The sequence below is a fragment of the Heptranchias perlo genome, chromosome 2, assembly GCF_035084215.1.
Source record: "Heptranchias perlo isolate sHepPer1 chromosome 2, sHepPer1.hap1, whole genome shotgun sequence".
In the NCBI taxonomy this organism is placed as follows: Eukaryota; Metazoa; Chordata; class Chondrichthyes; order Hexanchiformes; family Hexanchidae; genus Heptranchias; species Heptranchias perlo.
The window spans coordinates 41,600,019-41,615,280 of NC_090326.1; the positions used below are offsets into that span (position 1 = coordinate 41,600,019).

Here is a 15,262-nt window from a genome sequence, read left to right on the forward strand (position 1 = left end):
TGTTCCATGGAGCCACTGCCACTTGCTGCCTCCTGTTGTGCGCCACCTTCTCCTGCAAGAAAGGGGACGTGTGTCGGTGAGTGTCCTGCAGGATGTTTGGGTGATGTGCCTGTCATGGTTGAATAGTTGTCAGTGTGTGTGATCTGTGAGTTGTGGATGTGAGGCTTGCAACAGTGGTAATGTGTGAGGGTGAGAGGAAGCATCTGATTGGAAGAGTTGAGTACTGATTGAAAAAGTTTGTTGGTAGGTGGGTGATGGGGGGTGTAGTGAGTGGAGCAGTGGATGCGGCTTGTGGTGCAGTTGGCAGGAGATGCTTCTTGACAGTTGACCTCATTCACCTTGAATACTAGTGTCAAAGCATTGAACTTATTACTGCACTCAACCATGTTCATGGTGCTAAGTGCCTGGCATTGACTTCATCCCATACTGCCGCCCAATACTGTCCGGAGGGCCTCTTGCCACCCTACGGAAATAGGATGTTCCTCCTTCTGTCCACCACTTGTGCCAGGGCCTCTAGTGCATCAGCAGGGAACCTTGGTGCACACTCTCTCGCAGGCCTGGTACAAACTCAGATCGATAGATTGGTGAGGTCTGGCGTTCAGATTGGAGGATGTGGGATTTAGTAGTGCGCAACCTTTATTCAATGTTTTAATATAACTCAACAGTTTGTAAACATAGGAACGGGACCTGTGTTTTACATGTGCGATGTCTGATCTCCGTTCAGACTCTGTGCGGACCCGTATCTTATATTTTGCAAATAAGACGTGCAGGCTGCCTTTAAGAGGTGCAGGCTGCCTTTACACGGTGCTAGCCACTCGTGCGATATCGGGGCCCTCCTGCTGGTGAGCAGCCACTCAACAGCGCAGCTAGGCCTGGCTAATCGCAGTTAACAGGAAAATGACCAGCAGCACGAATCTCACGTGCTGCCTGCATCTCAACAACTGGGTGCAGGTTAATCGGGCACCGCGACCCCCACGCCCGGATTCGGGGGTTATCGAATTTAACCCCTTCCAGCTTTTGCTGCACTCCCTTTACTTCTTGAGGGAATATATGTTCTGCATCTCAATTACCTCTTGCTTGAATTTAAACTACTTTCCATTGTTTGCCCACTGCCTTTCCTTATTTTTCTTTCTAAATTATCTGGACTTTTTAACTCATTGGAATTTGCTATTTTACAGTCAAGCACCTCTATCTGTGACGGTTTCCTCTCCTTCTCAATGTTTAGATTAAACCTAATTATGTTGTAGTTGCTGCTTGCTAGGCATTTCCCTACCATTACATTATCTACTTGGTCCACTTCATTTCAGGTGTGTGAAAATAGAAATGTCTCTGGAAACTGAAGCAGAAATGACAGTGCTGTCATTCTACCTATCAGTATTAGTTCTCTTATCTTTACTCAGACATACTTGGTAAATATCAAAGATTTCGGGCTAGTAATGGTGTATGCACAGTGCCCCTACTTGTTCATAATAGTTATTCCTACATCATATTGTGATGTTGAGTTCAATGACTCAATAAAGTCAGTGGAACTTCAGGGATTTTTGTTCTCCTGACTAACAGACAAACCAGCTCACTCCAAAAATGAATGATAAGTAAGAACTGAATTTACACAGCATCTTTCACGACCTCAGGATGTCGCAAAGCACTTTACAGCCAATGAAATACTTTTGAAGTGTAGTCACTGTTGTAATGTAGGAAACACAGCAGCCAATTTGCACACAGCAAGGTCCCACGAACAGCAATATGATAACGACCAGATAATCTGTTTTAGTGATGTTGATTGAGGGATAAATATTGACCGTGACACCAGGGAGAACTCCTCTGCCATGGGATCTTTTACATCCACCTGAGAGGGTAGACAGGACCTTGGTTTAACAAATCCAAATGACACACCTCTAGCATAAGAACATAAGAACATAAGAAATTGGAGCAGGAGTAGGCCAATCGGCCCCTCGAGCCTGCTCCGCCATTCAATAAGATCATGGCTGATCTGATCCCAACCACAAATCTAAAGAACACAAGAAGTCGGAGCAGGACCCGGCCACATAGCCCCTGGGCCCTCTCCGCCACCCACAGGGCATTGACCGATCCGAACTCAGCTTCATGTCCAATTTCCTGCCCGCTCCCCATAACCCCTAATTCCCTTTACTTCTAGGAAACTGTCTATTTCTGTTTTAAATTTATCTAATGATGTAGCTTCCACAGCTTCCTGGGGCAGCAAATTCCACAGACCTACCACCCTCTGAGTGAAGAAGTTTCTCCTCATCTCAGTTTTGAAAGAGCAGCCCCTACAGAGCAGTGTAGCAGTCCCTCACTACTACACTGGAGTATCAGCCTTGATTTTGTGCTCCAGTCTCTGGGGTGGGATTTGAACCCACAACTTTCTGACTCAGAGGTGAGCGTGCTGCCACTGAGCCACGGCTGACACCCTCCAGATTCAGGTTGGATTCTTCCATGGTTCTTTTTAGCATATCTGTACTTCTTGATGCAGCATCACACCGTATTATTTCTTAAAGTAAGAATGGATTGGACCAGGAGTATCCAATGTTTTTGTCTTTGTGGGCCTCATAGTGTGTATCATAGAACCTCAGGAGCCACATAAAGGCCCCAAAAATCCATAGGGATTCCACCAGTGCCCCAATGTAACTGCAGTGGGAGATCGGCAGTATCTACCAAAAAGCCACAGGGATCCAGTAGCACTGGGTTTTCGCCATTGCTGGGATTTTCCAGCATGCCTTGTAAGTGGTAAAACCTCCACCCACCCCTTGCAAGGCAAATGTTATCAAGGAGACAGAGCCAGGGATGGGAACTCCCTATACCAGGGGTTCCCATTTCCCTGGGGAGTACTGGAGACCAGTAAGCCCCGTCAACTGGGCAGACATAAGCCCCACATGCAAGAGACAGGCAAGTCAAGCAGCTGGGCTCCAAATAAAGGTTACTTTTTTCAATATCTTGATTAGCCTCCTTACACATGGGGTTATGCTGGGGTTGGGGTGTGTGTGGAGGGGGAAGCCTGGGTAACCCCAGCCCCCCATTTCTGGCTGCATGGGGCAGGCAGGCAGGTGCCAGGGATGGAGCTGCAGTGAGGCGTGCAGGCGTGAGCCCCCTGCAAATGAGGTGCCCCTCCCCCCCACTCCCACTGACCCTGCTAACTTTGGCAAGGTCAGTGCTGGACAGGACTGATGGGTGCGATCCCAGTGTGACCACTGGGATGGTGTCCCAAGGATTCTCGGGGCCATGAGACCGCACACTATTAATTTGCAAATATTTCAAGTTGCTGATTTAAGATTTATTCATCTATGAGGTTACAGAGTTCAAAATAGAACTTTCTAAACCTCCCAGGCCTCCAAAATTGAAACAGGATAAACAAGCAAATAAAAAATGTAAATGCAAATAGGATTGAAATCCCTGAGGTACAGCAGCTGGATTGCCAGGGCTTGGAGCCACATGTGGCCTCTACACTAGATTATAGCCCACTGAGATTACATCTCAATTAGCTCTTGTTCATTAACAGAAAATTTCTTGCACCACCAATTTTTTAAATATAGTAAATATATGAAATAGGTGATATTTGCTCTGGCTAAATTTATACTGAGGGCAGTACAAGGGAAAACAGATGCAGGATCACATCTGTGATCCTCTGACTTACACTGCACTGAGATCAGAGATCAGACCAGTACCAGAAGAGCACCTCTGGCACCAATGCAATGAGAATTCCAGATGTGCATTATATTAACAGCACAGTGACATCCTGCACCTGTGCTGCTGAATCAGCAATCAGTGCATCAAGATGCTCAGAACTGGGGATAATTTAATATTAAGTGTCATGTATTCTGTGGCACTGTACTATTTTCAGGCTAGCTGTGCTCGCTGACCTACATTGGCACCCGATCTGGCAACGATTTTAAAATTCTCATCCCTCCATGGCCTTGCCCCTCTCTATCTCTGTAACCTCCTCCGGCCCTACAACCCTACGAGATCTCTGCGCTCCTCCTAGCGCATCCCCAATTTCCTTTTCCCCACCATTGGCGGCTGTTCCTTCAGCAGCCTAGGCCCTAAGCTCTGGAATTCCCTCGCTAAACCTCTCCACCTCTCTACCTCTCTCTCCTCCTTTTGGACACTCCTTAAAACCTACCTGCTTTAGGTCACCTTTCTTAATATCTCCTTACGTAGTTTGGTGTCAAATTTTGTTTGATAATTGCTTCTGTGAAGCACCTTAGGATGTTTTACTAGGTTAAAGGTGCTATATAAATGCAAGTTGTTGTTGTTCATTTTCCAGAAATAACTGCAAAATGGATTATAGATATCAAAAAAAATCTAGATACATATTGACTGATTTGGATGTATTATACTGGCTCAATCTATGGCACTTTGCTCAAGTACTCACCAATGAAAAACTCAATCCACAATCTGTCTTTTTCTGAATTGTAAGGACGGTTGAAGGTGATGGTGATCTGGAAAGGCTGGCCACGTCTCACAATTAGATTACTGCAGTCGTAGAGGTCCGTATGATGCTGTTTCTTGTTAATTTCTTCTGGATTCGGGTGTACATCAATGCCCCAAACGTCCAGAAATTCTTCAACGGAAAGGAAAGTATGTCAATTTTTTTTTCAGACTGAGTTTTTTATGTGCCAAACTTGCCTGACCCATTCACGGTGAAATGCTTGGAATGGTATCCCTTATTGTTCCCATCATTTGAAGATTTTATTGCACCAAATCACCTTTTAAAAAATTAAGTACAATACTAGGTGCCTTTATAGAAATGAAAAATGTTGGGAATGCACAAGTCAATCAGCATCTGCTGTACAACGTTAGATTAACATTTTAAGTATAATCATTCACCAGGATATATCGGAGTTTTGTTACACCAGAAATGTTAATCTTTCTCTTTCAGATGCTTCTCAACATGCTGTACATCTTCATTACTTTGTTTTTGCTTCAGATTTCTAGCTTTCCCATTTTATTTTTCATACTTCTACATGAAATACTTTGATGAAACCCAGATATATTTGCTCAACTTTGCCATTGTTGGTGTCATGTGGTCACTATTAACACCCAGGAAGAATAGCAACAGACATTCCTCATGGTTTCTCCTGTAATTGCATTTTGTTGTGCTGCCTGAAAAACTGTTAAGCCAATTAGCCGTGATTTTAAAAGAACCTTAGCTATGTTGATAATTAATGTGGGATTAGCTGTGCAGAATAATATTTGCCTATCACACCTACCAATCAGGAACTCAGGCTGATTAAAGTCATAAGAAGCAGGGTTGGTATATCTGAGTGACATGTCTCAAACCTAGTTAGAAATGAGCCACATGACCATCTGTGGTATCAGACCACAATTTGTGAATACATCAACTCAGGGTTATGGCAATTCAAAGGCATTCCCATTTGATTGGTTATTGTACCACTGCCACAGAAGAACACTATGGCCTAGAAATATGGGCACACCCATTTTTTAGGGCGGGGATGGCACAGTGTACTTTCCTTCTGCCTAAATGGTGAAGGCCGAGGTACCTCCGATGTTGGGCCTCAGGCCTCATTTCCATGAAGCGGGCGAGTTGCAGAGAGCAAGAAGCAACTCGCCCGCCAAAGCGTCGCTGAAGATCGTGCTGCTGCGACACTAGCAGTGGCCCTCAGGTAAGTGAGAAAGGGGGCGACTGGAGGGGGAGGGGGGCGGGGTGGTGATTGGACCTTGGACCAGGGGGAGAGATTGGGCCACGGGCCGGGTCGGCGGGATCGGTAGCTGTCTGCAGGGGAGCGACCTGCGTTCTTTGAACATTCAGGTAAATACGGGGGCCTTCCAGTTAGAGCCAAGTACAACACATGGTGAGTGAAGCACTGGGGTGTTCTAAAATCGAGAACAGATCCTAATTTAAATAAATTTTTTCCACCTTTGAATGTTCTCGACATGTGCTCCATCCGGCAGCACATCTACCTTATCCAATATGGCAGCCGGCGCACTTCTGGCCGGAAATGTGCGCGCACTTCCTGTCCACCATATTGGGGGCTTAGGAGGCTGCCTGACAGAATTTCTAGGGCTACATGTTGAGCAATGATTTTTATCAATCCATAAACCTACCACATATGGATTTATACAATGTAGATTTTCAGCAGGCTGAAAGTTACATCAACAACTTTGATAAGAACAGATTACCTTGAAAATGTTTGACTGCTTAGTAGCAGAAATGTTTAAAGTAGTCATTTTTACATTCTACTGTTTCTTCAAAGAGTATATGGATTAAATCAACTGAGTTTCTACTTATGAGAGGAAATAAAAATGCATTTGTATCAGATGCTTCAACTCCTTTGAAATGAGTGCAGTAATAAGATGATATACATAATATGTTGTTGAAGCTGAACCCAATTCTTTATTTTTTTTTTACAAATGTTACTCTGGAGGTTACATTTGAAATATTCGTGGTGCACAAGAATCACATGTTTGGCAGACATGGCATTTTTGTTCTCCAAAGATAATTGTAACTGCTTATTAGAGCCATTTTAGCTGCAATGGTTGTTTCGTAAAGCTCACACACTCTCTTGGGAAATATCTTGCTGGGCCTGTCGCCATAACAAAGCAACATTTCAAAAATCCATCAGAAAATGGTCTCTGGATTATAACACATCGGCTGTGCAAGCTAAGCACTATAAGATGGTTTCCTGAACTATCGAAAATGTGCCGTTGTGAAGTCTCATTTATATCAATAGAAATACCTTTGTTTTTGCACATCAATTATGAATTGGGCTTAGAAATATCAGTCCCAAAAGAATTGGGGCCAGGAGAAGCATTCTGGAAAAAGCCACCCTGGTATTGTAACTTGATGGAAACATATTTCACTGCGTTACATATTCTGAAAACGTGATCATGCAATAAAATAAAACTGTGTTTCCATACAGCAAGCTGAATGGAGAGCTGAACCTTAAGGGCATTTGACCCTCTGCAAGATTTTCTTTTTTAAACAATCTTTCTATTTTTAATGATTTTTATACAGTCAAAAAAAAAATCAAAGTAGTCAACCAAAGATAAATAGGAAAATGCAGCCAACCTAGAAAAAAATGTAATATCTTGCATACAATTTTCCAAATTTCAGCCAAAGTCGGGCCTTTATGCAGTTTCAATTAGCTGTTCGCATTTCATTAAAGTGTGATTACCTTACTGATGCGATTCTGGATGAAACTGCTAACAATTAAGAGAGGCAGATGCTAAGTGGAGATTTCCTGTTTTTAAAACATATGTTGGTTACTTCGCTTTTTGGTTTTACCATCCACTGCGGTTGGCAGGCAAATCGCGCTAACACCAATGCGCCTGCTATAAGTAGTGGCGACTGTATATGCTTTCAGTGAGCAAGGCTTCCCACCGGCCATATGAAGTCTGTTGTAGACTAATTAATAGAGAGTGATTGTTATGATTAGTCAACTACTCCATTGTACCTTGCGTCTACTAGGATGGTAGAAGGCGCACTAGATGGATATTGGTCTTCTTTCGTCTAGAAATTACTAGGTTCCTAAAACTGCTCATAAAGTGCACATTACACTTCAATAATTGGCTACATCACTCACTTTAATAGTTGTCTAGACCGTGCACTTTAAATCTCTCTCACTTTAAATCTGAATGTCATATTCTAAATCTTTCCGTCACACGTTAATGATTGGCTTAAATAACTTGGATGTGCATAGATAATCCTCCTGATTTGCTTAATTTTCCAATTCCGAACAGGAACAAACTATCTTGAAGCCGGCCAATCAAATCACTCAAATAATTTCTTTATCCTGCCTCTAGCTGCTATTTCTCTTCTTCACACAACTAAAATAACTAAATTAATTTTTGAAATGCCTGTGAGAAGCTTCCCCTGTTGAGACCTGCCCCTCTCCGCCCAGCAGGGACTTGGGTTCTGCTTCAGTCTTCTTCTACCAGGAATTCCCTTGGGGCTCCTCTTGCTGCACCGCGGAAGTTCAGTGGAAATTCCATGTATTTGCGTAAATGCGGTTTCGCCGAACTCCCGCAGAGGGTGTGGCGGTGGAGCGGGAGAAGCTCCGAGGAAATTCCCAGCTTTTGTTTCTATGCTCTGTACCCCTGTTTATAAAACCTAAGCTCCCCACTCCCCAACCCCCAAACATGGTTACTTACAGCTTTATCAAGTGTTCTACCTTTTAAAAAAGATTAGCATAACTGAACTTCTAACTTCCTGACCTTCTACTCCTTTTAAACTTCTACCTTGTCTCTCCTTATCCTTACTCCCAAATGGTAACATTTCACATTTCTGTACTTTAAATTTCATCGAATATGAAGAAAGAAAGACTTGCATTTATATAGCGCCTTTCTCAACCTCAGGTCATCCCAACGTGCTTTTCAGCCATTGAAGTACTTTTAAAGTGTAGTCACTGTTGTATTGCAGAAAACACGGCAGCCAATTTGAGCGCAGCAAGGTCCCACAAACAACAATGAGATAATGATCAGATAATTTGTCTTAGTGATGTTGGTTGAGGTATAACTATTGGCCAGGTCACCGGGAGAACTCCCCTGTTCTTCTTCGAAATAGTGCCATGGGATCTTTTACATCCACCTGAGAGAGCAGGCGGGGCCTCGGTTTAATGTCTCAGCCAAAAGACGGCACCTCCAACAGTGCAGCACTCTCTTAGTACTGCACAGTGTCAGCCTGGATTTTCTGCTCAAATCTCTGAAGTGAGACTCGAAGCCAAAATTTCTGACTCAGAGGCGAGAGTGCTACCCACTGAGCCAAGGTTGTCTATCTGCACAATCTACTAACCTGTCTATTTTGTCACAATGGGGAAGTCTACTGTTATGTATAAAAAAAACAATAAGTTTGTCAGTGTTTACAACTAAATTATTATCAATAACAAAATTCCAAAATGGAAGGAACTAGAGGAGAGAGGCATCGGCAGGATTTTCATTATTTATTCCTCCATGTTCAATGTACTGCTCTAACAATTTTCTTTCTGTTGTAATATTTCTTTATATCAAGGTGGCTTACCTCTGTGAAAAAATAGCCATTTTTTCCTTCAAATGGAGGTGAGTTTTTTTACGTTATGTTATGTGGTTTAACAACAGAGTATAACTGGAGGAAACTATCATAACAATAAACATCTCATGGTTTTGGCCCTGGTAATTGCTGGAACCATAGAAAGCTTGAAGAAACTGTATGAGCACAGCAACAGGTAAGTCACAAGAGTCCTATAGCTGAATGTGTACTCCAACAACCTTAGTTCAGCAACTGATGGTTAAATCTCCACTTCAAATGCAAGTCATAATGTTCCATTGAGTTTGGGAATTGTAAAAATCTCACATTGGTGCTGTAGAGGATTCTGTTCTGAGGTTTGGGATGAAACACATTGGTGGGTCAGAGGAGAGGGATCTTTACTGTATAATCTAATCATACTATACATGACCTTGGGAGTGTTTGATGCCGAAACTGGGTGCTCACAATAGGAAGTGTTAAATTCCCCAGCACTCACATCCCTTACCTTGTTAAACACAAAAATTCACACAAAAAAGTAATTAGTAAAATGAAGAGCTTGCTTTTCACATTATTGAATTCATGAATGACTCCAAACCCTCTGACACCAATTAGCCATTACTGAAGATCTGACCTTTTTCCTCCTCGCTTTCAGTAAAAAGATGGTTTTAAAGCTTCTGTTAACCTGTTATTGGCAGCCAATATCCAAGCCTGCTAGGAGTCTCTAGTAGCACATCTGTTATGCTCGGCACGCACCCCTCCCCTCCAGGGGAAGTAATGTTGTAGAACCTGCCATATTAGTTTTATATGTTTATATTTACAGAAAAAGTCTTTGGTTCTTACAATGGCAGCATGGTCATTACTCCACAGGGAAACCACTAAGATCCCCCTCCCCTCTTTGTGTCCAGATAAATATACTACAGGACCAATATTTTAATTACCATAGTGTTATACCCAACGGCGTCAACTGGGAAAATGAACCTCTCTTCTGTCTGAGTTTGGTGCAGGTACTATTTACATTTAGAAAAATGTTAAAATGAAGAACAATGGTTACCTAGGACTGATTACAATGCAATAATACAACTCAGCATTTGGATGACATCAATGGGTAAATTTTGCAAGGCCCAGTATCGTTGGCAGGGCCTTGCGTGCAGCCAGCGAATATCAGAGAATCACAGGCACGCTGCCTGCTATTATCCATCCATTGAATCTGTGCATGGAAATATATGGTCAGTGTGCCCATGATTACTCAGTATGGACTGACTGCATGCAAAACCCAGCCTTCTAAATTTTACCCTCATAAACCACAAGAGAGGAATGCAAGCAGTTTATTGCTGTCAGAACTTGTATATTAAATTTTACAAAACCCAAAATGAGCCAGATGAACAAACAATATCACAGGACAATAAACACAAACCAACAAAAACATTTAGACTAAATATTGCTCTTTAACAATATACAATCAGAGGACTCTTAAGTGGCTATAACTTCAACTTTGATGTTATCCTTTTGAATTTAATGCTGGTGCAATCGATTCAAAAATGGTGGCCTGGAAATTCCATGGGGTTCTTCCAATCTCATAAATTGGTACCTGCTGTTTCAGGTAATGTGAAAATCTGTCTATTGAATTAAAGGCATGTGGCAGTGGCACATTAATGATAAACGGTTAATAAAAGTAAACAAGTGAAAAACAATCTGTGTTTGAATTGACATTTTATGAGACTAGTAGAACCTCCCCCACCCTGAGAAACAATGTAGGCAGGAGACTGGGAGAACCCCTGTGGAAATTCAGGGCCAGTGACTTTATATTTGTTCGAGCAATGTATATGCTAATCGGTATTATTATCCAGAGGATAGCTAGATATTTGCAAAAAATAGAATTCTAACTTTGCATTGTGTAACAAAAGTGAAGTACAAGTTAATATAAACAATAATTTAAAAATAAAAACCTACTCTTTGTACGAACACAATGGGTGGAACTTTCAACTGTGGTGGCGACAGAAATTGAGCGGTAACGGATCGCCCGCATGTTATACACCGCACTCGATTTTCCTGCCAACGGACGGGATGTATAACGGGCGGCCAATCTGTTCCCGCCCGTTTTACGCCACTGCCAGAGTTGAAAGTTTCATCCAATGTTTTCTGTGTTATACACAATCGCTGAAAATATTGCTGTAGTCCATTGGTGAAGGACGAGCATCAGTGAAACCAATGGGAAAACACAAGTGTGCAAAAAGCGTTCTCCCTGTCTCAAGATGTTGGTCTCTTGTCAGCTTAGATTCCTGTTATTTTTCAATGTGGCAATACAGTTGGATGTGCCCAAAATAGTTCTGTTTATTTTGTTTATTTGGCCAGCACATCCATTAACACAGACAACTCAAAAATCTGAAGCGGAAAACACATTTATCATAAAATAGGTCTCTTGATTTCGACAAGAAAATATTAAAGAAGCTCCGCCTATCATCATTTTTGACACTAATGGATGAAAAACCATAATTGTTCAACCAGATATTTGCATAAGTTGACATTTGCTGTTTGAGCTGGTGCTAACATCTGTCTACTGAATTAAAGCATCTGACAGTGACACATTAATGATGAAAAGCTTAGTAAAAGTAAACAAGTGGAAAAAAAATCTGTGCTTAGATTCATATTTTATTGACACTCGATGTTGTGAGAATACTAAGAAACACCATATATCATCTAATTATAATTATAATTAAGCTGTGAATTAGGTGGAGAGATAGGCAAGCAGAGAGAGAAAAGAGGGGGCACAAGCAAGAAAATCTAATTATAAACTCAGGACCTTTGAAAATTCCTCAGTGCCTGATGTGGCAGCATAGGGGCGGGACTTATGACCATTGATATCGGAGGAGGCTGACTCCAGCAGAGAACTTGGGGTCAGCTAAGTTAAATCATTTCAGTGGGAAAAGGGTGTGAGTCCTGCCTGCAGGAGGCCAGCTATGTGGGGGTGGTGAGTAGTACAAATCTGGGAAAGGGGCAGAGCAAGGGCGCAACCTGATATCCCTTATTTAGACCACTGCTGATAAGCATCTGTTCATGGCTGCCAGTGATCAGTCTTCATATCTAGAATCCAAGGTATTGCCTCAGAGCTGACTACATTCTATTCTCAACACTGTCCTGCCCTGAGCAATTAGTTACTTGGATGATGGACCCTGCATTAGACATAGCACTAATCAGAGTAATCTGGGCTCTTCCCCCATGTTGCTTGGTCTTTGGCTCAAATAATTTCCATTGCCGTTGCCATGTTGGTACCATTCCCTCTCTGGTGAACATGGTTGATCTAGCACATCAGCCACACCAGGGATGGAGCTACTTATCTGAATTGGAAGTATTTATCCAAGAGATGATCTCCCCATCTTGCCTAGCCACTCATCCAGCATGGTGTGCATGATGGCCAGGACATTGTGCATATTGTTTTGGCATTCAACTTCCACACGTAGTAGGTGGGGCCACTGACCTCTTCCGACTTTTTAGGAATAAGTTGTTAAATTCCAAAAGAACACAACACTGACTACAAAAGGAACACAACACTCACTACAAGATCACAGCCCGCAATGCATTGAAAGATAACTGTTGCTGCTGTATTCTTATCAAGACCCCTTTACATCCAGCACACTGAACAGTGCCGATCCAATCCTGCCAGGGTTCCCCTGGTGATGTTCCCGACCTCCGTGTCTCCCGTGCTGCACCAGTTAAAATAACATTGGGGTCCTAATTGCGTCACAGGACCCTGATTTAAATTTAGTTATGAGCCTCCCGCCTCTCCATAGCAGGAAACTCATCGGCCCCGACATTCGCCGCCGTTAATATCGCAGCGGCCGGGAATGCAGCAGGTTGGGGGCGGAATCATCGCTTTCGCCATTTTAACCCCTCACCCGACACTTTCCTGCGCTTCGCGGGGTGGAGGGGTGCGGTTAAAATCAAGGCCATAGAAGCAAATGGCGATTCCCTGATTCAATAGTCAAGCAATGCACTTTTGGGTATCACCATGTTCCTTGTCCCAGAAGCAAAGTAACTTAGCAGTGCTCATGTCAATTGTCTCACATCCTGTAATGCATGCTAGCATATTGAGGACTCCCATTCTAGGTCCTTGCTCCCTTCCACCTACCATTAGTACCATCCATTCCTGATAGATAGTGACCGTATGATCTGCAGACAGCTGCGGCAATTAACATTATGCATTCTTCTTACAGGAGAAGGCAGCATACAATGCCAGGGAACACCAGGCCACTCAGGGGGGGAAAGTGCAAACATCTGGCATCTAACAACATATGAAGAGGAAGAAATGGCAATCACTGGCTTCAGCTCTAATAATTGGGGATGGAGATGTGGGAGTCAATGTGCTTTCAGTTGGTTCTTGAGAATGTACACCTTTTCTTATTTAATGTTTCTATGTATAGACTTGTGACAAAATTATGTTACCAATACACTCTGATTTGTTTTATCCACCAACAGCGTAGATCTCTTAGAGAGATTACCTGTATGGTAATTCAGGGCTCCATTCCCAGAAGACAGCAACGCACCTTGCCTGTCTGTGAAGTACTGTGGCTGCCATCTACCAGTCCTGAAAGCCTCCCGATCATAGGGAGCATGCCCATGATTTCCTGATATGAAACCTTGGCAGGTAAGTGAGGCTTCGTGCTAGTAGTCCACATTCATAAAATTAACCCTATATAATAAATTTACAAATGCATGCACAGGACAAGCTAATCGAAACAGACAGGATGACACCTCATGAACCAGAAACAAAAGACCATCATGGAGAACTCACTAAAGGCATAAGCTAGGCATCAGAGAAATAGACAGAACTACACTGCTGCAAAAGAGAATTTAAGTTTAATTCAATGGTGCAATCATTTGCCATGAAGGTTGTAAGATATTTAATTAATACCATAGATTTAGCATATAGTTGCTATCTCTATGCAGCTAAGGTTGCAAGACTATAATGCTAATACTTGGTACCAGGCCCAGATGGAGTCACCATGCCCAGCTGGACTTCATACAAGTGCACTTAAAGAAGCAGGGAAATCCATCATGTCCTTGCCTTTATCTTTAGGGAGTCATTAGAAACAGGAGTAGTGCCCAAAAGTACTGGAAAGTAGGTAAGATGACTCCAATCTTTAAAATGGAGCATACAGACCACCCAGGAATCTACAGGCCAGTGAGCCTAAAATCCACAGGCCAGTGAGCCTAAAATCCACAGGCCATTGAGCCTAAAATCTATAGGCCAGTGAGTCTAAAATCTACAGGCCAGTGGGCCTAAAATCCACAGGCCAGTGAGCCTAAAATCCACAGGCCAGTGAGCCTAAAATCCACAGGCCATTGAGCCTAAAATCCACAGGCCATTGAGCCTAAAATCCACAGGCCAGTGAGCCTAAAATCTACAGGCCAGTGAGTCTAAAATCCACAGGCCATTGAGCCTAAAATCCACAGGCCAGTGAGCCTAAAATCCACAGCCCAGTGAGTCTAAAATCCACAGGCCATTGAGCCTAAAATCCACAGGCCATTGAGCCTAAAATCCACAGGCCAGTGAGCCTAAAATCCACAGGCCATTGAGCCTAAAATCCACAGGCCATTGAGCCTAAAATCCACAGGCCATTGAGCCTAAAATCTATAGGCCAGTGAGCCTAAAATCCACAGGCCATTGAGCCTAAAATCTATAGGCCAGTGAGCCTAAAATCCACAGGCCAGTGAGCCTAAAATCCACAGGCCAGTGAGCCTAAAATCTATAGGCCAGTGAGCCTAAAATCTATAGGCCAGTGAGTCTAAAATCCACAGGCCACTGAGCCTAAAATCTATAGGCCAGTGAGTCTAAAATCTATAGGCCAGTGAGTCTAAAATCTATAGGCCAGTGAGTCTAAAATCTATAGGCCAGTGAGTCTAAAATCTATAGGCCAGTGAGTCTAAAATCTATAGGCCAGTGAGTCTAAAATCCGTTGTGATTAAGAGTCGGAGGACATCCTCAGAAGGTATAATGAAACACCTAGAGCTAGTCTGATGTTGCAAGAAGGAGTCAGCGTGGATTTATGGGGGGTCGGTACTGTCTAACAAATTTACTGCACTTACTTAGATTTCAGCAAGGCTTTTGATACCGTGCCGCAAAAGAGATTGGTCTACAAAGTAGAAAGGCATGGAATAGGGGGCAATCTTCTGAGTTGTATTGAAAATTGGCTAAATCAGAAAAAACAATCGGTGGTTGTGAATGGAGCTGTGTCGACATCGAAAGTGGTCAGTAGTGGGGTGTCAGAGGGATCAGTGCCGGGGCCA

The 15,262-nt window shown here is 42.9% G+C and overlaps 1 protein-coding gene across 3 annotated transcripts in view; it reads right to left on the reverse strand.

Moving 5' to 3' along the window:
* Positions 1-15,262, reverse strand: part of LOC137338109 (coagulation factor XIII A chain-like) — a 288,396-nt gene that overhangs the window by 65,147 nt on the left and 207,987 nt on the right. For all 3 annotated transcript variants that reach the window (XM_068001790.1, XM_068001788.1, XM_068001789.1), the window contains one exon: positions 4,388-4,576. In XM_068001790.1, coding sequence (XP_067857891.1) covers positions 4,388-4,576 — 189 coding nt within the window. The remainder of the gene's footprint in view (positions 1-4,387; positions 4,577-15,262) is intronic.